The sequence below is a fragment of the Colletotrichum lupini genome, chromosome 2, assembly GCF_023278565.1.
Source record: "Colletotrichum lupini chromosome 2, complete sequence".
Classification (NCBI taxonomy): Eukaryota; Fungi; Ascomycota; class Sordariomycetes; order Glomerellales; family Glomerellaceae; genus Colletotrichum; species Colletotrichum lupini.
In genome coordinates this window covers 5,756,572-5,776,059 of record NC_064675.1, presented here as the reverse complement: position 1 = coordinate 5,776,059, position 19,488 = coordinate 5,756,572, and the positions used below count along the sequence as shown (strand labels likewise).

General features: G+C 38.5%; 5 protein-coding genes across 5 annotated transcripts; 1 reads left to right on the top strand and 4 right to left on the bottom strand.

Moving 5' to 3' along the window:
- Nucleotides 1–3,376: 3,376 nt before the first annotated feature.
- On the bottom strand, nucleotides 3,377–3,790 carry CLUP02_04077 (uncharacterized protein; the record flags this gene model as incomplete). Its single annotated transcript, XM_049283094.1, has 2 exons — nucleotides 3,377–3,483; nucleotides 3,532–3,790. 2 exons carry the CDS (start codon nucleotides 3,788–3,790, stop codon nucleotides 3,377–3,379), a joined length of 366 nt encoding a protein of 121 aa, XP_049140237.1.
- Nucleotides 3,791–11,502: 7,712 nt separating this feature from the next.
- On the bottom strand, nucleotides 11,503–12,331 carry CLUP02_04076 (2OG-Fe(II)oxygenase; the record flags this gene model as incomplete). Its single annotated transcript, XM_049283093.1, has 2 exons — nucleotides 11,503–12,049; nucleotides 12,114–12,331. The coding sequence occupies 2 exons, from the start codon at nucleotides 12,329–12,331 to the stop codon at nucleotides 11,503–11,505; spliced, it is 765 nt and encodes a 254-aa protein (XP_049140236.1).
- A 773-nt stretch (nucleotides 12,332–13,104) lies between these two features.
- Nucleotides 13,105–14,016, top strand: CLUP02_04075 (uncharacterized protein; the record flags this gene model as incomplete). The annotated part of the gene is made up of 1 exon (XM_049283092.1): nucleotides 13,105–14,016. The coding sequence occupies one exon, from the start codon at nucleotides 13,105–13,107 to the stop codon at nucleotides 14,014–14,016; it is 912 nt and encodes a 303-aa protein (XP_049140235.1).
- Nucleotides 14,017–14,244: 228 nt separating this feature from the next.
- On the bottom strand, nucleotides 14,245–14,762 carry CLUP02_04074 (uncharacterized protein; the record flags this gene model as incomplete). Its single annotated transcript, XM_049283091.1, has 3 exons — nucleotides 14,245–14,332; nucleotides 14,447–14,507; nucleotides 14,579–14,762. 3 exons carry the CDS (start codon nucleotides 14,760–14,762, stop codon nucleotides 14,245–14,247), a joined length of 333 nt encoding a protein of 110 aa, XP_049140234.1.
- Nucleotides 14,763–15,102: 340 nt separating this feature from the next.
- On the bottom strand, nucleotides 15,103–18,828 carry CLUP02_04073 (von Willebrand factor type A domain-containing protein; the record flags this gene model as incomplete). Its single annotated transcript, XM_049283090.1, has 5 exons — nucleotides 15,103–17,048; nucleotides 17,101–17,333; nucleotides 17,396–18,095; nucleotides 18,149–18,490; nucleotides 18,633–18,828. 5 exons carry the CDS (start codon nucleotides 18,826–18,828, stop codon nucleotides 15,103–15,105), a joined length of 3,417 nt encoding a protein of 1,138 aa, XP_049140233.1.
- Nucleotides 18,829–19,488: the final 660 nt, after the last annotated feature.

Genomic DNA, 19,488 nt, shown 5'->3' with positions numbered 1-19,488 from the left:
AAGCTATTCGTTTTATAAAACTCTAATATAATAAGAGTACTTAAAATAATAATTAATAAAGAGGGGTTATTAATAATAAGTTAACTACGGGCCGCTTAATAAGAGGACGCTTTTATAAAAAATAAGTAATAAATTAAAAAGAACTAATAGCCTTACTTAGCTAAGAAAAAGTAATAATAAAGCTAGGTATATAACTTAAGAGGGTTATTATATTATAATAATTATGCTTATATATTATTATATAAGGGGCTAAGGAGGGAGGTTATTAAAATATATTATAATATACTTATAGCGGAATATTATAATATAAAGCGGACGATAGTACTATTAAAATACTATTATTATTAAAATAGAATAAGTAGGGATATAAAAAGTTATATTAATACTTATATAATATACTAGCGGACGAAGCCTTATTATTATAAGCCGTATAGTTTATTATACCCCCTACTTACCCTAGTTAGGCTATAATAAGAGATATTATTAAATTTTATTATAAACTTACTTATATTAATTATACTAATTAAGAAGTACCCCTATGACGCAGTATTTATTATAATAAACCGATTTATAAAATATAGTATTTATATTATTATAAAAACGACCTTTATAGCCTAGGGATTCGTAGACCTCCTATTTATAAAGATTTTTATTAAATTTAGAATACTTAAAGGGATTATTTTTAATAAGGGGTCGTTATTTATAAGTAAGTTTTAGACTTATTTTTATTACTTCTTAGTAATAAAGAGGCGTCTTAGTATTACGTTTTATTTATAAACGGATAGTTAAATAGAATAGTAGAACTAATACTTAGAATAGTATTTCTATTATTTTTGTATTTAGGACTAATTAAATTAAGCATAGCATCTTTACTTAGCTAAGTTTATATATAATAACGCTTAGTACTTAATAATTTATAAAGCGCTTACTAAGGCCCTATTTAGGTTCTTATTTATATACCTTATATCGATTTTAATAAGGGCTCGAAATAGTATATAAAATATTTTAGTTAAAGAGCGTACGGCCTAATTACGAGCTAATTAAAAAGTTTTATAACCCCTTATATAAAAAGTACGTAAAATATATAAATAATAAGCTAATAAAACTAAAATAAATATATTATATAAAGTAGGTAACTAAGTACTATTATTTAAAAAGAATATTAATAAGTAGTATCTTAATTAGAAATTAGTTAATAAATATCTGGGGCCTATTTAAAATTAAATTAATAATTAGAATAATAGGGGTTACTTATTAACTAAATATACTAATATAGTATAGAATATATAATATATTTTATATATCCCTACTTAAGCTATATTAATACTATAAAAAAGCCCCTTAAAAGCCCTTATTTATTAAGGATATAAACGGGGAGCTATTTTACGAAATAGAAAATATTATATAATATAGAGGGCCAAAGAGGAGGTAATAATACTTAATTTAATAAAAGGGATATAATAATAACGAAAATACGTAAGAGCTAGCTAAGTATATTAAAAACGTAGCGTTAATTAATATATATAAAAAACGAGTTTTAATTAAGTAGCGCGCCTTAGTTTTTAATAAGCTTAATAACGTAACGAATTAGTTATTAATAATAATAAAAAGGGGGCTATATAGTTATAATTAAGTAGTATAAATACGCTAATTACGAACCGTTTCTTTAATTTTTATAACGTATAAAAGGACCGCCCTTATTTATATAAAAACTACTTTTATATATAAAAGGGCCGCCTTAGCTATTATTTTAGGGGTTATTATAAAAAAAAAAATCTTTTTATTATTAACGAATTTATAAATAATTAGTTACGAATACGGAGTATAAGCGGGGTAATTATATATTAATTAAAATATTATTTAAGCGGCGTATTTTATTATAAATAGTATAAAGTAGCGTAATTATAACGTTATTATAAGATAAAAACGTAGCGTAAGAAGAGCTTATAGCTATTTTATTATTATTATTATTAATAATAAGGGTTAAGTAGGCCTCTTTTTTAGCGCACTTAAGCGCCCTCTATATATTATTGATAATAATTTAATAAGTTTATTAAAGCTATAGAGTAATATTAATAACCCGAGTAATAGTAATAATAAAGTAATAATAAAATAATAAACCTCTAAATTATAAATATTATTATTTAAAACGAGAGTAGTACTTTATAAAGTTTAGACTATAGATTTTATAGACTTAGGGACTTAAGATATTATTAATATAATACGTAAAAAAAGTAATAGAATAATAACCACGCTAAGTACTTATTATATTTTTATAAAAATAGTTCTATATAGTATACTTAATATAACGTATATTAAATCCTAAAAAGATATTAAATAAAGGAGCGAATTAGGGGCTATAAATTATTAACTTAGTTAATTATAATACTTAGTTTTTAAATTAAGCGCTTTATATATAACGTAAATAAGGTAAGGGAGTAGGCGTACTTAGCTAACCCCGATCTTTTTAATATTTACTTTCTTTTTTTTAATAAGAGTTTATAATAGTTAGTATAAATAGTATATAAGTAATAATATATATACGAAATTAGAGTAAGTAAAGGGGATATTAGGCTTTTTAAGCGGACTATTACTATTACTATTACTAAGTATATTTATAATATTAACGACCGTTTTATTATTAATAATAGCGACTTTATAATTAGGAGTTATATTTATATTAAAACGAGTTAATAATGAATACGGAACGACTTTATAAAAGACTTATTTAAGTACGGGAAGTATATAAAAATAGGGATCTAAAAAATATTTATTAATTATAATATTTATATAACGAGGGAGTAGCGTAAATATTAATAAAAATAAAAGATTATATATAAAAAAGATAATTATAAAAAAAGAAAAAAAGAATTTAAAATCGTAATAGCTTAAAAAGGGGTTAATATTAATAAATAAAAATAAAGTAATAACTACTTAAGTATTAGTAATTATAAAAACGGCTTATAAATAAAAACGACTTAGGTATAAAATTATAAAGTTATTATTTAAAATAAGGGGTTTATATTTAAATTAACGGGCGCTACTTATACTTACCCTCGTATTATATATTTAAAAACCTCTTAAATAAGGAATTAATATAATATATATAAACTATAAATAAGCTTTAAAACGAAGCTTAGGGGAGGGAGTATTTTATTAAACCTTATTAATTAAGCCTTATTAATTAAAAAATAGCTTAAGAAGTATAAAGAGGGGGACTAAGTAATAAAAGAGTAGCTTAGGTATATATAGAGTATTAGTAATATACCTCGAGGGAAGGGTAAATTTTAGTAATTTATTTTTTAAACTTTAATAGTAATTAGCCTCTATAAGCTTCTTCCCTATGTTATATACCTATTGATAGGGAGAGACCTTGCTAAGAATCAAGAGTCTCGTTTAGGATACTCTGGTCATGGAAGGCATGGGCAGTGACCTCGTACTGATCAGGGCCAGACGGCTTAGGAACCCCTCTTGAGCTCACATCTGCTCTATAGGTTAGCGTCATTCATGAGGTAAAGAAGTGTGGCTTGCCATGTGGGATAAAGTGATTGTAGTCGCTCCCCGCCGGCCAAGCCGCCGTTTCGTGTCGCCCAGCGTTTTGTCTGAACACCGTAGTGGTCGTTCCCAGAAGACAAAGAATGAGGATAATCTCAAGACAGCAACGATACATCTCCCAACGCGACATGGAGGTCTTGCGGATAGAGCCCCGCTCCAAGGCATCCACAAATTCAGAAGAATCCGTATCACCGTCCGAGGAGGTATTGCGACCAAGCAACTTGCTTTCTTCCATTGCAAAAGTTAGACAAGACGTTTTACGATACGAGGAATGGCCAATGTCAGTTTGAAAGATGAGGCAGGTCTCGGGAGGTGGGAGATCACAGAGAGAAGCAGATTCGTTCAGACTGTTGTTGTTGCTGTTGTATAGATATCGGCACGGCAGGGCACGAGGTAGTTCCTTTCCTCGCAATCCGAGCTCTCTCTAGTACGTGTCGATCTTCCGAGCTACTCAGGTACGATATGGCCCTCGTCCTTTCGCCATCTTCAAGAGTCTGATGCCTGCTAGCGTGTACGTCTACTAGAAAAGAAGCTTTCGGGAACCACAAACAAGCTTTGGTGTTGGATTACGAGGCAGAAAAGGGGCCCTATTAGGTAGTTAGGTAGGGGTGGTAGGTAGGCAGTCTGGGCCCGTGTAGACGGACCCTTCCACCTACCTATACCTACTGAGGGACCGCGGGCTCTGCCTACGATCTTCCCCTCCTATATACACACACGCAATAGACTTATACTAACTTATTAACTTAGTTACGACTTAAAAGGTCTAACCTACTTACGTATATACTAATACTAATTAGTAATTAAATTATATATATATATTTACCGTAAGTTAGTAAGGATATAACTATAAAAGAAATAGCCTCGACCTACCTCGCTAGCTATTCTAATTTATTAACTTAGTTCCGTTTATTTAACTAACGATAAGCGGCCTAGTTTATATTACTTTAGCTCTCTTTTATTACCGCTAGTTAATAACTAATTAATTAGTCGCGGGCCGTTAAGAGTACGCTTTATTATATATAATCTCTTTTACTAAGACTACTATTATAAAAGGATTAATTACTTTATTATTATTATTAACCTCGCCTCTATTATTAATATTATCTTTACTAGCCTTATTACTATTATTAACTTCCCTCTAATTAAACTACTTATAAAAGAATCTATTTTAAATATATTATAACTAAGCGCTATTTTAAACTAATAATAAGTAAGAAGAGATTAATTATTAAAAAATTAATTTAATAATTACTAGCGTATTAGTACTTAGTAATAATAAGACTTTTAGAATTATAAGTATATTAATAGTAAATCTCTTATTAATAGCGAAGTATTTTAAAATACTAAGGAAAGGAAAAGATTTTAATAATAATAATAATAAGGATCTATTTTATATTACTAATACATCTACCTCTTTTTAACCTAATAAAAGCTCCGAGACTAGATTAATAAAATAAAGTACGAGAAGTATTAAAAAGAATTACTAATTAATAGCTAACGGAATCCTTTATTTATTATTAGAAGTACGGTTATAAAAGGCCTTTTTTCCCTTTTTACGACTTTTTACCGACCTTAGTAACTTTTTATTTATATACCTTATTAAAAAAGTAGAATTTTCTAACTAGTAATAGTAGCCCGCTTATTATTATTAAAACGATTACTACGACCGACCTATTACTCTTTTTAACCTAACTAACGTTATATTATAATTATAATATAACGATTATATTTTATAATAATTTTTTATTATATAACTTACTTTATAAATATATTATAATAACTACTAGCCTTAGTAATAAGTAAGAAGGGTCTAACGATTAGTTAATATTACCTCCGGCCTATTTATATTCTTAAATTACGGAACTATACCTAATTCTAATTTACTAATAGGACTATGTTAACCTAACTTAATAGGGCTTATTTAATATTATACCCGCCCTTATAAATAATAAAAAGCTTAATACTTTTATTTTTTATATAATAAGATATTATTATTAAAACGGCTTAACGGGTAAGGAGCTATAAAAAGACTTTAAAACTAACTTTTAAAACTAGGAAGTAGGGGACTTTTTAAAAATAAAAAGTATAATTTTTAAGAAGCTAAGAGACTTTTTTATAAATAATAGTATTAATTTAATAATTAAAGATCGTAATTAAATAGTAAAAAAGATCGCTAGCGCCCTTAATATTTAATACTTCTTTACTTAGATTTTTAAAGAGATCGTAGCTTATTATAGCCGTATTAAATACTTTAATATATTATATTATAATCTTTACTTTTTCTATTTATTACTCTTATAATTAATAAATACTAATAATCTTATTTAATAAGCTAGAGAAATAGTAAAGGAATTTATATAACCCTAACTTACTTAATCTTAATAATTAAGATTTCGACCTTAGCCTCGCTATTAACTAACTAACTTACTACCTCTTTAAAAAAAAGAGAAAGAAGAACTAAAAAATAAAGTTATTATTACTTAAAAGCAAAATCTACCCCGTTAAATACTATATTTTAATATAAAAACTAAAAATAATATTATACCTAATACTTACTAATTAATTAACTTTACTAAGCTTTATAATAATAAAAATAAATATAGTAGCGAGAAGTACGATATTTTTAATAAAAAGCTTCGGATTTTTAAAATACTATATTAACGAGTAGGAATTAGTAAACGATACTATTCCGGTACTTTCTTAAATATACTTAAAAGAAGGGCGTTAACTTTCTATTTTAACTAACTTAGTAATACTTCTAACCCGCTTAGCTTTAATATAATATACTAAAGGACCTAAGAATACTTTAAGCTACTTATAAGCTATTAAAACCACCTCGCTAAGCTCTATAACTTCTATTAATACTCTATAGTTTATAAGAACCTAGGTAAGTCGAACTAATAAATTTTATAAGTACTAATTAACTATATTATAATCTTTTACGAGGTATTAGCTACTTAGGGATCCGTTTTTAATATAAGTAATTAACTCTTTTATTACGTAAGTAGTATATTAGAATATAAACTTATTATACTTAACCCGGTACTTATATTTACTAATATTTATTACTAGCTTAGTACTTTAATTAATATTATAAAAAGAGAGCGCGACCGTAGTAAGTAGTAATAGTATTTCTAAAATAATACTTATAATAAAGAGGTCCCCGTTACTTACTAAACTAACTATACTTATAGTAGCTTTAATAAAAAGACCTAATTTAATAAGCAGAATTAACGCGGCTATAGTACTACTAATAAAAAGTATTTTATTTATTATAAAACCGGTTATTAATTAACTAAGTACTTAGAAAAAGAGCGACGTTAGGTATATAAGAAGTATAAAAATAGTAAAAAGAAAAATAAGAAATTTATACTAAGCTTATACTTATAGTTCCTCGCTTTTTATAAAAGAACCGCCCCTATTAATAATAACGACGATAATAATATTATAATCTAATATTTTAATAACCTCGACTTTAACTATAAGGATAACTACGAGGACGAAGTTTAGATTTTAATAATATACTTTATAACTACTATTAGTAATAGAATTTTTATAAATATCCTCGCTACTTAGGTAATAGAATATAGCCTTATTAATACTACTTTTATTAACGAGTTAACTAAGCTTATAGAACTAGCGACCTCTTTTTTATTAAATAGGAAGTACTTATTAAGGGGTTTTTAAAGTATTATATTTAATACCGGCGCTATAGAATTCTTAACTACGGGCTATTCTTAACTCTTTATATTATAATAATAACGATCCGAAGTAATTTTTAATACTTTTAGAGCTAGCGAGGTAGGTATTCGATTTAGTAATAATAAACCCGTAAGGTTATTAAGATTTATAGTCGTTAGTACCCTATTTAGTAATATTACTTTTTATATCTTACTAACTAATACTCCTTTTTTATACTACTTAAGGGATATAAGTAAGCTAGGAATATACTTTAATAATATTAATAACTTACTAATTAAGGGAGATATTATAATACTTATTATTTATAAATAGGGATACCCTTAGCTTTTACTCCTCGATAATAAAAAAGTTATTACTAACTATTTAATAGAGGGCGAATTGTGCTATTTATATTAGTACTTTAGCTATTCTTTAGTTCCTCGTTTCTTAAAGCTACTTTAGTAGTTTAGTAATAATATAAAGATCGTAGCCCTCGAGAAGTTTATAAAGATCTACTAATAATACTAACTTAACGCTACTACCCCTAGCCGATTTAAATTTACTTTATAAAATAATTACGATTTTAATTATAAAATTATAATTAACGTAATATACTTAATAGATTATAAGGGTATTAACTAATTAGTACTTTACGTCGTTAATATTACTATTTCTTTTTAAGTAGTAAGGTTTTTTATAAATATAATTACGAAGTATATATAGGAGGCTCTTTAGCTATATTAGATCGACGTTTACCTCGGTTTACTAAACTAGATTATTATAAATATTAATAAAAACTTTAGTACTATAGAGTTTAAATCTTTTATTAGATTTATATTTATTAAAGTTAAGGAAGTACCTATCGAAGCTTATAATAGTATTAGTAAGGCTAAGAGATATTATATAGTACTTAAAAGGGTATATAATATTATTTAAAATAAATACTTATTAATAAGCGCGGAGGCTATACTTTAGGCCGTAATTAAAGTAGTTAATAATATAATTAGCCTAAACGGCCTCGTTCTTATATTCCTCGTTTTTAAAGCTTTTTTACGCACTTCTAATAAATCTCTACTATTATTAAATATTACTTAATATATAGAGGTAGTTAAGAAAGTAATAAAGGAAGTTCGTAGACTTTATATTAATAAGTAAGTAAGCGAAGTACTAGCTATTTAAAACGGATTAAATATCTCTTATACTATTAATCTATTATTATAATTAGATATTAAAGTTTAGTAAGAAGGTAAGGGATAGAAAGGCCTATTTAAGCTCGTTTTAATAAATAGTACTACTTACGTAATAGAATTACTTTATAGCTTAATAAGCTTCTGGGCTACTATAGTTAAACCCTAGTACTTAGAAAAGGTCGACCCCGAGCTACTAACTACGATAATAGAGCACGTTAACCGCTTATTAATCCCCATAATTAACTAGCTAACTAATAATAGCGCCGCTATAAATAAAGTCTTTAATAAAATTATTATCGTAATTAATAACGACTTTTTATTATAAAATAAGAGGATTAGAAAAATATTAATACGGCGCGGCTATAGTAATACTTTTATAACTACGACTTATTTTATATTTAAAAAAAAAGTAAATCTTAAGCTAGTTACTAAGCTCTATAATAAGGGTATTATTATTACCCTAAGAGTACTTTTTATAGAATTTACTAATAAAGAGCTTTTAAAATTAATAAAAAGAGGGGTAATTAAATTTATTTAACTTAGCCCTAAATATAGGGATATAAGAATATTTAAGTTTTAGTTTATTAACGAGATTAAGAACTTAAAACTTAACCTTATTAAAAAATCTTATTTAGTTATATAAGGGTATAATAACGAGGGGAAAAAAGAGATCTTTATATAATTATTAATAATTTAAAAAACTAGTTAACGTCTAATCCTCGCCCTAGCCCCGACCTTAATTTAAAAAGGCTACGTTATTTAGTTACGAGATATTACTTAAGTATATATATAATCGAGCTAACCTCTTTATTATAAGGTTTTTATTTAATTACTAGCTCGGATCCGTTATTTATACCCTAAGGGTATTATTTTATACGTTATATAATTACTATACAGTTTTATAAAATCTAGTACCTATTAATAGGTAATATATAATAAGTATTATTTAAAAATACTTTAAATAATAATATTTACGTTTAATTTATATTTACTAGTCTTAATAAAAGAAAGCGGATTATTTAGTATTATTAATATATAAACCGATAATACTATTAGATTATTAAATAAGACTTTTAGTTAGAAAAAAGAAACTAAGCTTAAGCGCGCTAAGCTACTAACTAAACTAAAGTAATAACTATTAGCTAACGAGCCGCTTATTTTTAATAGCGGGATTATTTTATTAAAAAGTATTAATATAGTACTTAGATAGAAGAATTAAAAAAAGAAGCTTAAGTAAGTTAACCCCTCGGTATTAGATATTAAATAATAATTTGTTAAGTAGCGAGCTCGAGGTACTTATATTATATTAATTTACTAATTAAAAGTAGCTTTTAATACGTTATTTATTACTTAATACTAAGTAGATCTATTATTTATTAATTACGTTGCGCTAAACCGTCGTATTAAATAGTAAATAAATTACTTAAACCGAGGGCTTATATTCGTATTATTAAATCTAATTATAACTAAATTCTTCGTTTTTATAAATAAGTTATTTATAAATAACGCTAATTATACCTCATAACTAGGTTATATTATTATCCTTATAAATAAAGAATAGACTAACAAGAGCTTTATAATTAATAATAATATTATTTATTATAACTTTATAAAAAATAAAAGGATTACTTAGAGCGTGCTAGTATTAAAGGTTTATAAAATAGTTATAGGTATTAACGTTACTTATACTATTTTAATTACCCTAGACCTTATTATTAAATAACTTGACGTTTTAAAAATCCCTACTATAATCTATATAAATTTATACTTATTATATAAATACCTTATTAAACTAAGTATTATAAAAGAAAAGCGCCTTATAATAGATATTATAGTACTTAGGTAATTATATAAACGCCGCGAGCTCTACGAAATTTATTAAATTAGTAATAATAATAACCTAGCTAACGGGTTTATAAAGAGCATACTAAATAAGTCCCTTAAACGATTCGTTAATAAAAGAATTATTATAATTAAAATAAAAGGATAGGTAATACGTAATTAAAATAGTAATATACTATAGGTAATAAGTCGTTTAGTAAACGTATATACCTCTCGGGCTTTAGCTTAGAGAGAAACGTACGTATTTAGGGCGTAGTTAAACTAATAAAAAGCTCTTTTTTAATTATATTAAATTCGACGATTTTTAAAGAGTTTAGGTATATAAATTATATATATTAGAGGATTAGGAAGTAATTAGAAAGAGGGGATACTAAAATTTCTATATAAATAATCATAATAGAAGCTATATTAAAATTTTAGTATACGGCTTTAGGCACTTCTAAATAGGGGATTAATTATAAATTCTATTACTAATTCTCACTAGCAGGGGACCTAGCCCCTATTCTAGCCTTTTTTATTATAAAAATAAAAAACTACTAATATTAAATTACGAGGTAAAAAAGGGGCCCTATTAAGTAGTTAGGTAGGGGTAGTAGGTAAGTAGTCTAGGCCCGTGCAAACGGACCTTTCTACCTACCTATACCTACTAAGGGACCGCGGGCTCTGCCCACGATCTTCCCCTCCTATATACACACACGCAATAGACCTATACTAACCTATTGACCTAGTCGCGACCCAAAAGGTCTGACCTGCCTACGTGTATACCAACATTTAGGCTCCGTAAGAGTTGGCTCTAGCGGCCACGTCCAATGATTCGAGCCAAAATAGCCGCTATTACCGATGTACCCAATGGGATACCGCCCTTTACAAACTATACGCTGAATATCATCATGGTTCATGCCACCGGCTTTCTGCCCAAAAGTCTAAAAAGGAGCTGCCGTCTTCCGCGTGTAGATGGCCGTGATATAGAAAGCACTAGTGTAAACCTTTACCGGAGCCTTTAGAGAGAGCTCCATTTGTGTCATTGACTAGCAGGTGCCATGTGAGAGGAGTACGAATTTGAGCATGTAGACTTTGTGGCCCTTGTAAATAGATCTCGATTAACCAGGACAAACAAGGTCTAAAGGCTAACAGAACGTGTGACAAAGCGGAGTCAAAAGGGTGAAAGATGATTGGTGCGCTGTTTCGAAACGTCCAATATCCCGGGGAGATAGTCCCCCCCCTCACATGCACACTAAACCTCCCGGCGTGTCCAGATATTCAACCCGATCTTTTTGCCGCCTACCGCCGGAAGGCCGGCATGTAGCGTTCGAGAATCTCCGGTGCCATCGGAATGGAGATTCCGCCAGAAGACGGCACTACCGGCGACCGCTCGCACTGTCAGCTCTGTCTGGGCCGCACAGTCGACCAGGTTGCACCACCGCTCATCCTCGACACCCCAGTCCACGGAGATCTTGGAGAACCGTGTCCCGCAGCTGGCACACTCCACATCGAGAACGGCGAAGAAGGTTGTTTCCCTGTTTGTCGTCTGGTTTCTCGCCGCGGGGTTCGCTGCCCAGTCATAGTGATTCGTGTACTGCTGCCCCTCCAAGTACCGCGTCACTTGCAGATCCTCCATCATGTCAAGGTCTACGTAGCCCTGAAACTCCGAAGCGCGGGATCTGATGCATTGGACGACAAAATCATCCGAAGACAGGTACGCTGTGGAACTGGTTCGTTCCTGCGCAGCAATGGATCGCCCGTCAGTGCCGATGGCGCGAGACCGCTGGAACCTAGGCTGCCTGTATCGAGTCAGTCAGCAAGTAAACCCCGAATCTTCAGCAATATGGAGGAGCTCTGACGTACGCAATCTGCAGCAGGTATTGGGACTCATCTGGGGTGATAAAGTTCTCAATGTGCTGAATGAGTGGATCATATGACAACGTCCGTACTGTATAGCGCGGGCGCGGGCAAGAGTTGCCGAGTGGGATCTGGGGCTCCTCCTGGGACCGAGACTTTGCGGAGAAGAGTGCCGCTAGGATAGCCGCGGCGAAGGACATGGACAAGAATTGCTTGAGAGCCATTGTGTAAAGAGGGGGAATGTTAGAACGGGATTGACTGAAAGAGGTTAGAGAAGAAGTTTATGGTCAGGAATCGCAAACGCTAAGACCAGCATCGTGGGCCCGACGGATATCCGCCTTATATGCCCGATCGAGAGGCTTCCCACGGGACTTGAGAGAAACTGACGCTTCATGCCTAGAGTTGTTCCTTGAGCCACGAAAAACTCTGAGATTTTCAAAGGTTGGATTCATGATGATCTCGATCCCCGAAGTTCAAACTTTGTCAACTTGGAATTCCCGATGGGAGACGCAATCATCTCGACTTATTCTCGTCGACGGGCGGCGATGCGTTGACTTTCGATCTTTGGAAAAGGTTGAACGGATCAACGAGTCATACGATCGAGCTGTAGTTCTTCTGTGGACTCGGAAGTATGGAGTATCACGAACAGCAAGAGTGAGGACGCGTTGACGCTATCACGAACAGGAAGTTCACGACAGGGCATCGAGTGACGAAAGCACCCGTGTCCGTCGGACCGATGGCGTGGCCTCTGAATCTTGAACGAAGCGGCAACTTCACTGATGAGTTGTTAGCCGAGTCGACAGCGAAGCTGAACAGAAAAATGGATATTTAAGGGTGCAATCTATCCCGGAAACAGCAAAAGGTTTCTTCACTCACTCATCAAGTCAAACACCTTCACAGTCTTCCAAGCTTCTTCAAAATCTTCAGTCTTCACCTTGCCTCTAGCAACCTTCTTCAAGCAAAATTCATCCTTCCTCTCATAACTCCAAACGCCATCATGCATATGACAAAGGTCACCGCCATCCTTGCCTTCGCTGCAAGCCTTGCCGCCGCCGCCCCGGGTGCCAAGCTTGCCGTTCCGGAGAAGCGCCAAACCACCGAGTTCGGTCCCTATCCCGAGGACAGTTATCAGGGCAAGGCGAACAGCAAGCGCCAGACTACCGAGTTCGGCCCTTACCCTGAAGACAGCTACCAGGGTAGGGCGAGCCAGAGGCGCCAGACGACCGAATTTGGTCCCTACCCCGAGGATAGCTACCAGGGACAGGAGAATGGAAAGCGTCAGACTACAGAATTTGGTCCTTACCCTGAAGATAACTACCAGGGCAAGGACAACCAAAGACGCCAGACGACAGAGTTTGGCCCGTACCCTGAAGACAGTTACCAGGGCAAGAGCTCGAAGCGACAGACCACCGAGTTTGGGCCCTATCCCGAGGACAAGTATGAGGGAAACAGCATCAAGGAGAAGCGTCAAACCACAGAGTTTGGCCCCTACCCCGAAGACAAGTACGACAGCAACAGCATGAAGGAGAAGCGTCAGACTACGGAATTCGGACCCTATCCCGAGGACAAGTATGAGCGCAACAACATGAAGGAGAAGCGCCAGACAACCGAGTTTGGTCCTTATCCAGAGGATAAGTACGAGAGCAGCAACTCCAAGCGTCAAACGACCGAGTTCGGACCTTATCCTGAAGACAAGTACGAAGCCAAAAACTCTAGACGCCAGACCACCGAGTTCGGACCCTACCCGGAGGATAAGTACGAGAGCAAGAACTCCAAGCGCCAGACCACCGAGTTCGGACCCTACCCGGAGGATAAGTATGAGGGTAACGGCAAGAAGGAGAAGCGCCAGACCACCGAATTCGGACCCTATCCCGAGGACAAGTACGAGGCCACCGACAAGAAGGAATAGAGTAAGTCTCTTACCGCCCTGACATGCCTCCCTCTACCTGCACAACGACCTTTCCGTCTAACGCAATGAACCAAACTTTGCAGCTTCTTGTCGCCTTCACGAGTTAGAGTCGGAAGCTACATGGAGTCTCGCGGCGACAACAAGAAGAAGAAAAACAAAAAAAGGGGCAGAAAAAACAGGTTTTGGATGGGGGAGTATGTCTTGAAGTTACATGTGCCTAGCTCGCAGCTATAGACTGGAACTCGTGTTGTGTCTTTCAAACAAGTCCTTTCCCGTGATGCCCATGCCAGAGTGACTCGGATTCTGATTGTTGTCACTGTAGTATCATCGCAGTTGGGATAGGGGCTGTGAAGTTCCACCAGTCCAGCTCAGTTAAATGAAAAGAAGTTATCAAGCCAAGACTCGATGTATATTCGACAGCCGTACCAACAGATACTCAGCGTGGTTGCTGAAATTCAAAAGACTCATCCGCTCAGCAACGGCCACATTCACTCAAGTCACAAAAGGCAATGATCTGATGTGGCATGTCAACAGCAAGTAGTATTGCTCTACTCTTCCACACGTCCGTGTCCTTCATTCCCAAACATGTACAAGAAGCATGCTTTTTCGCAGCCGAGCCCACTACCCACTCCCGTCATCCAGTTTCCCTTCTCCCATTCTCCAGACATCAGTGACATGACAATAAGAAGCGAAATTACATGATTTGTAAGGCTCTCGGTGACGTGGCAGCGCGAGAAAGCTTTCATGAGATGCGACGGCACGACGAGTTGTCTCGCAGGACAAAAAAAGCGTGGTCGAAGACATAGTAGGTAATAAAGGAATAAAAATAGCAAAAACATTTGTGGTATCTTTCCGGCAAAGCATGCTGCGGTGCGGTAAAGACGTGAGCAAAGCAGCTATATCGGTAACAAAAAACAAATCAGCTGTAGATCAGGGGGTATGATGGTTGGCAAAGACGAGCCCGTGCCAAGTAACGACCGTAAGAAAGTGTTTTCCCAAGGAACCAATACGCCGCCGCCTGGTCGTTCAGGCAGTCCAAGTGTTCTCATTTAGTCAGAGAAAAGTATGGCATATCGAGGAGGTCACTTAGGCCTCCTCCATGATGCCGCCCTCGCCGCCACCCTCCTCGCGCCACTCACGGCTCTTGCTGGTGAGCTTCTTCACACCCGCCACGCGACCAGACCAGAGGGATTCGATCGGCGTGCGGAAGGTGAAGGCTCGCTGGGAGCTGATCACTCCAATCGCTTGGAGAACAGCTTTGCGACTGTCGCGGCCAAAAACTGCAGGGTGGCTGATCCATTCGAGACTGCTCTCGAGCTCGTGGTCCAGAGCGGCAACGGTGTTGGCATCGATACCGGCACCGAGGCCGAGGCCATCGTTGGACCGACTGCGTCCAATGCCAGTGGCCTGGTAGCCATTGACGGCGGATGAGTTGGCCGATTGAGTGGGCGATGGAGTTTGTTTTCTGTCGAGAGTGATGGAGGGTGAGGCATCGTTGCCGGGGTGCGGGGTGGATGGGAGGGATCTCGTCGGCGGTGCCGTCGGTGGAGGGATCGGAGGCAGACCGCCTTTTCCGAGACCCTTCAGAATAGATCGGGTCTCGTTAAGTAGAGTGTGCGCTCGGTCGTGCTGACCGCGTGACACGAGGGTCAAGGCGCGGGTTAGCATATCCGACGTCAGCAGCTCCATGCGCCGCTGGACGATGTGCGGGTGAGGGGGGATCGGGGGCGATCCTGCCCACGAATTCTTGTTTTTCGCTTGGGCCGGGAGCATAGTGATAGCTAGCAGAGACGGGCGGGGAAGATGGGAGAGCGTGCCATCTCGGAGAATGTCACCCCATGTAAGGTCGGCCTGGATGAGAGGCACCTCCTCGACAGATGTCACCCGCTGGTCGTCGCCATCGCCAGCTCCGCCGAGCGCCTCCAGACCCGAGACGATGTTGTCCCAAGGATCCTGCGGTAGTTGTTCCTGAGACGTGTTATCCGGCACAATGACAAGCTGCACCAAGACGTCGCGCTTGTCACCGAACCTAAGATCGCCCAGGGAGGCCTCAGCGTCACGACCTGTGGCGCGCTTGGTAATCTGCAAGGCGCCGCTGATCTTGTGGAACTTGGCCGGAGATCCTTCGGGCAGCTTCAGCTTGAGCTTCACGTTTTGGTGAGAGAGTGTCTGCATGGCGCCGAGGCAGCCGGCAAGGCACTCGCGAAGCATCATCCAGTCCTTGACGTAGGTGTAAGATGCCTTGGTGCGGGTAGAGAGCTCAATCATGGTATCGGGCTTGTGCGTCATGCCGAGGCCAAAGGAGTGAATGGTGATCTTGGCTGCTTCGGCTCTCGACACGACAAAGTCGACGCTGTCGGCGTCGGAAGTAGAGGCGTCGCTGATGAGCATAATGGTAGCGATCGGGTTGTTGTACTTGCGCTGCATGAGCAAGTCCATGGCGACATTGGCACCCTCAACCACGTCGGCGCGGTGGCTCTTTTGCCCAACCGGCTTGATGGAGCCCAATACGTTGCCCCAACCGGGCCACGCCTTTGTGGTCATGCCCACGATGGGTACGCCGCCGCCGCCCGATCCAAAGGTGACCAGTCCCATCCTATCTCTCTCGCCGAGGGTGTTGACCATGAATTTGAGAGCATCGCGAACCAGGTTGATCTTGACGCCTTGCATCGACGATGAGATGGGAACGACCACGACCACGTCGATGGGAACGTGGATGGAAGCCGGCATTGTCGGGCTTCTCTGGAAGTTGGTGTACTCGGTGGGCGCCGTTGTGGTGGATTTAGGGCCGCCCCATGACGAGGCAATTGACGACACCCTTTGCTGTCGCGATCCACGCTGCCAGTCATCCTCGTCCGTCTCGGAGAATTCTCCTCGGTCGTACTCCGGACTGCGGACTGGCGACGTCTCGACAGCGTTCAAGTCGAGTAGCGCTTGGTGCCACAGCTTGAGCTGATTGCGGTTCTCGAATCTAAGGTGGAACTGCGGCAGCTCCGCGACAGAAAGATTGAGTGTAAGAATGTTCTCATCAACTGCCGAATGGTTAACGTCCAGGCCTGCATGGTAAAAAGGAAGGTGTCTCACTGTTGCCCGTTTCCGAGACCTCGTTGAGATGTTTCTTGATGAGAATGGATCCTTTGAGTGTGCAACGGGTGGTCTTCTTGGGCATGCCGTTTTCATCCCACTGCCCTGCGAGGGCTACCTTCTTCTCCTTTACGCAAATCAACATTTCAGCGAACAGGAAGCATTCCAGCTCCTGCCAGGATGCTTTATCCTTGCCGACACGTAGTGTGCCATAGAGCCGCAGTTTGCCGAATCTGGGGTGTGTCAGTCATGTCATTGGCCGCAGGCATGCACGGAATGTGTGCCAAAATCTCACCTGCTGAAATCGAGCCCATGCCAGTTGTCCACACGGTTTCTCAAATTCTCGGTTTGTTCCTCCAGTACTTCCCGAGACTCGTAGGGATAGAATCGAGGCGCACTTCGGGCCGGGGAGGGCGGTCGCGCAAACGCCTCGTCGATTCGGGCATTCACTGCAGGCGGGCCTGGCGGGGCTGACCCAAGATCTTCGGGATCGGGCCGCCACTTGTTGTCGGGTACTTCTACGGTGATAAGGCAGGTCAAAGTCTGCTGCTGCCGAGACCTGTTGATGGTAGGAAACTCGGATCGAACCGTCACTGTCGGTGCCGGGATCGGATTCCTCGTAATCGCGCGGGGGCTACCCGGTGTGGTCTCCATTGCCTGGACGTCATAATCGTGTCTGCGCGGCGGGCCGCTTTGGGTTGTTTCGGGATAACCACCAGACGACGCAACGCCGGTGGCCTCGCTATCGCTGCGAGCGTGCCTTGAAGGGCCGTACCTCTCGGAAGCCGGTGGCTGGCTGCTCTCCCTGTCGCGTCCAGTGCTTCGGGGCGCGCTTTCGCGGGTGTGGGTGCTGGCCATATTTCGCTGGTTTGACTCGATGCTGGTGGGGCGTGGAGTGGGCGTTGGGTTGTCCCATGGCGTAGCCGTGGGCGTAGGGGTGTGATTTGACCTAGTGTCGGTGGATGAGACAGATCGAACGAGGTTGCTGATTTTTTCTGCAAAAGAATTAGCCATGTCTCAGGCGAGCAAGACATGAGAGTGCGCTTACCAATATCCAAGACATTGCCGCCCCGACTAGTGTCGAGATGGAGAGGCGCATCGCATGAGGGGCAATATTGCGATTCGAATTCGCGAATAAACTCGTAGAAGCAAGCTTCGTGAGATACGTGCGAGCACGAGAACTGTAGAATGCGCTCTCCGCGCAGGGTGTGCTCCAATGGCTCCTCGCATACTGCGCATTCGCTCCCTACAAAGGTGCGCTCCCTCCTGTTGCGGCCGGCGCCTGATGCCATGTTGTTGGATGAGTAGCTATCGCCTCTTCGATGTGCGCTGTCTCCGGATCGAACTGATGCGTTGGAGCGCTGTCCTGTGCCGCGAGCTATTGAGACGTCTGTGTGCAGAGTGATTAGCAAGAGTAACTTTTCCCCAAGTTTGGACGTCAAGCAACAGATTGAGCGTCGGTCGTTCGGACGGAAAGTCAATTCGCGACGCTTGAGCAGTCATGCATCGGAGTCAAATGGGGGCCTACGTACTCTTCTCTGGAAAGGACGGCGCATCCGTCCACGTATTGTTTGTCCTTGTCGTTGTAGCGGTACCAGGACGGTAGGGGTCTTGAATGGCCTTGGGGCTCACAAGACCAAGATCGAGAAGGTGGTTAACCTGACTGTCTTTGGTGCTTGAAGATCCAAAGCCGAACCCTTTCGAACCCTTCCGAGACCGACTGAACATTAGGAAAGCGCCGCGTCCAAGACTGCGCGATCAAGTGAAGTCGGCAGCGGGGGGAGGCAAACGTGCCGTGAAAGGGTGAAGTAGTCGGCGGCTTGTTCGAATCGGAGGGCGCGAATCGTCAAATCGTGGAGCACCTCGTAATGTAGGAGAGAGCTGGGCGTGAAGTATATTTTAAGAATCGGAAAGGTGATATCAGAATAGGGACGGTATAGGCGATGAGGATCTGGGATCCACCCGTGTGACTGGTAATGCCAACAGGAAAGCGAACAAGAAGGCAGAGGTCGGTCCCGGGTATGTGGCTGTGGCGGGTTGTCACACAAGAACCTGGGAAGCCTGGCAGGGTGTTTCAAATGGTTGTATCAACAATGCTGGGTCGGATGGAAAGCAGGCTGAACATGCATGATTGCAGGGTGTCGAAAAAGGATGGTGTGAGAGTTGGCGACGAGAGGACGGATAAACTGCAATCCAGAGAACGGCCGAAGAAGGGGAGAGGAAAAAAAAAGTTCGATGCCGTCGGAGTTCAGCAGGAAATGGGTTGCTGGGCAGATGGGTGTACAGGTAGGTGCAAATGCACGTTTGCGGCAGGTTCGCGTGTCGTCGCAAGTTCAAGGTTCGACAGATCCCAGGTATGTTTTGGAGATGGCAGGACGATGGCGTGGC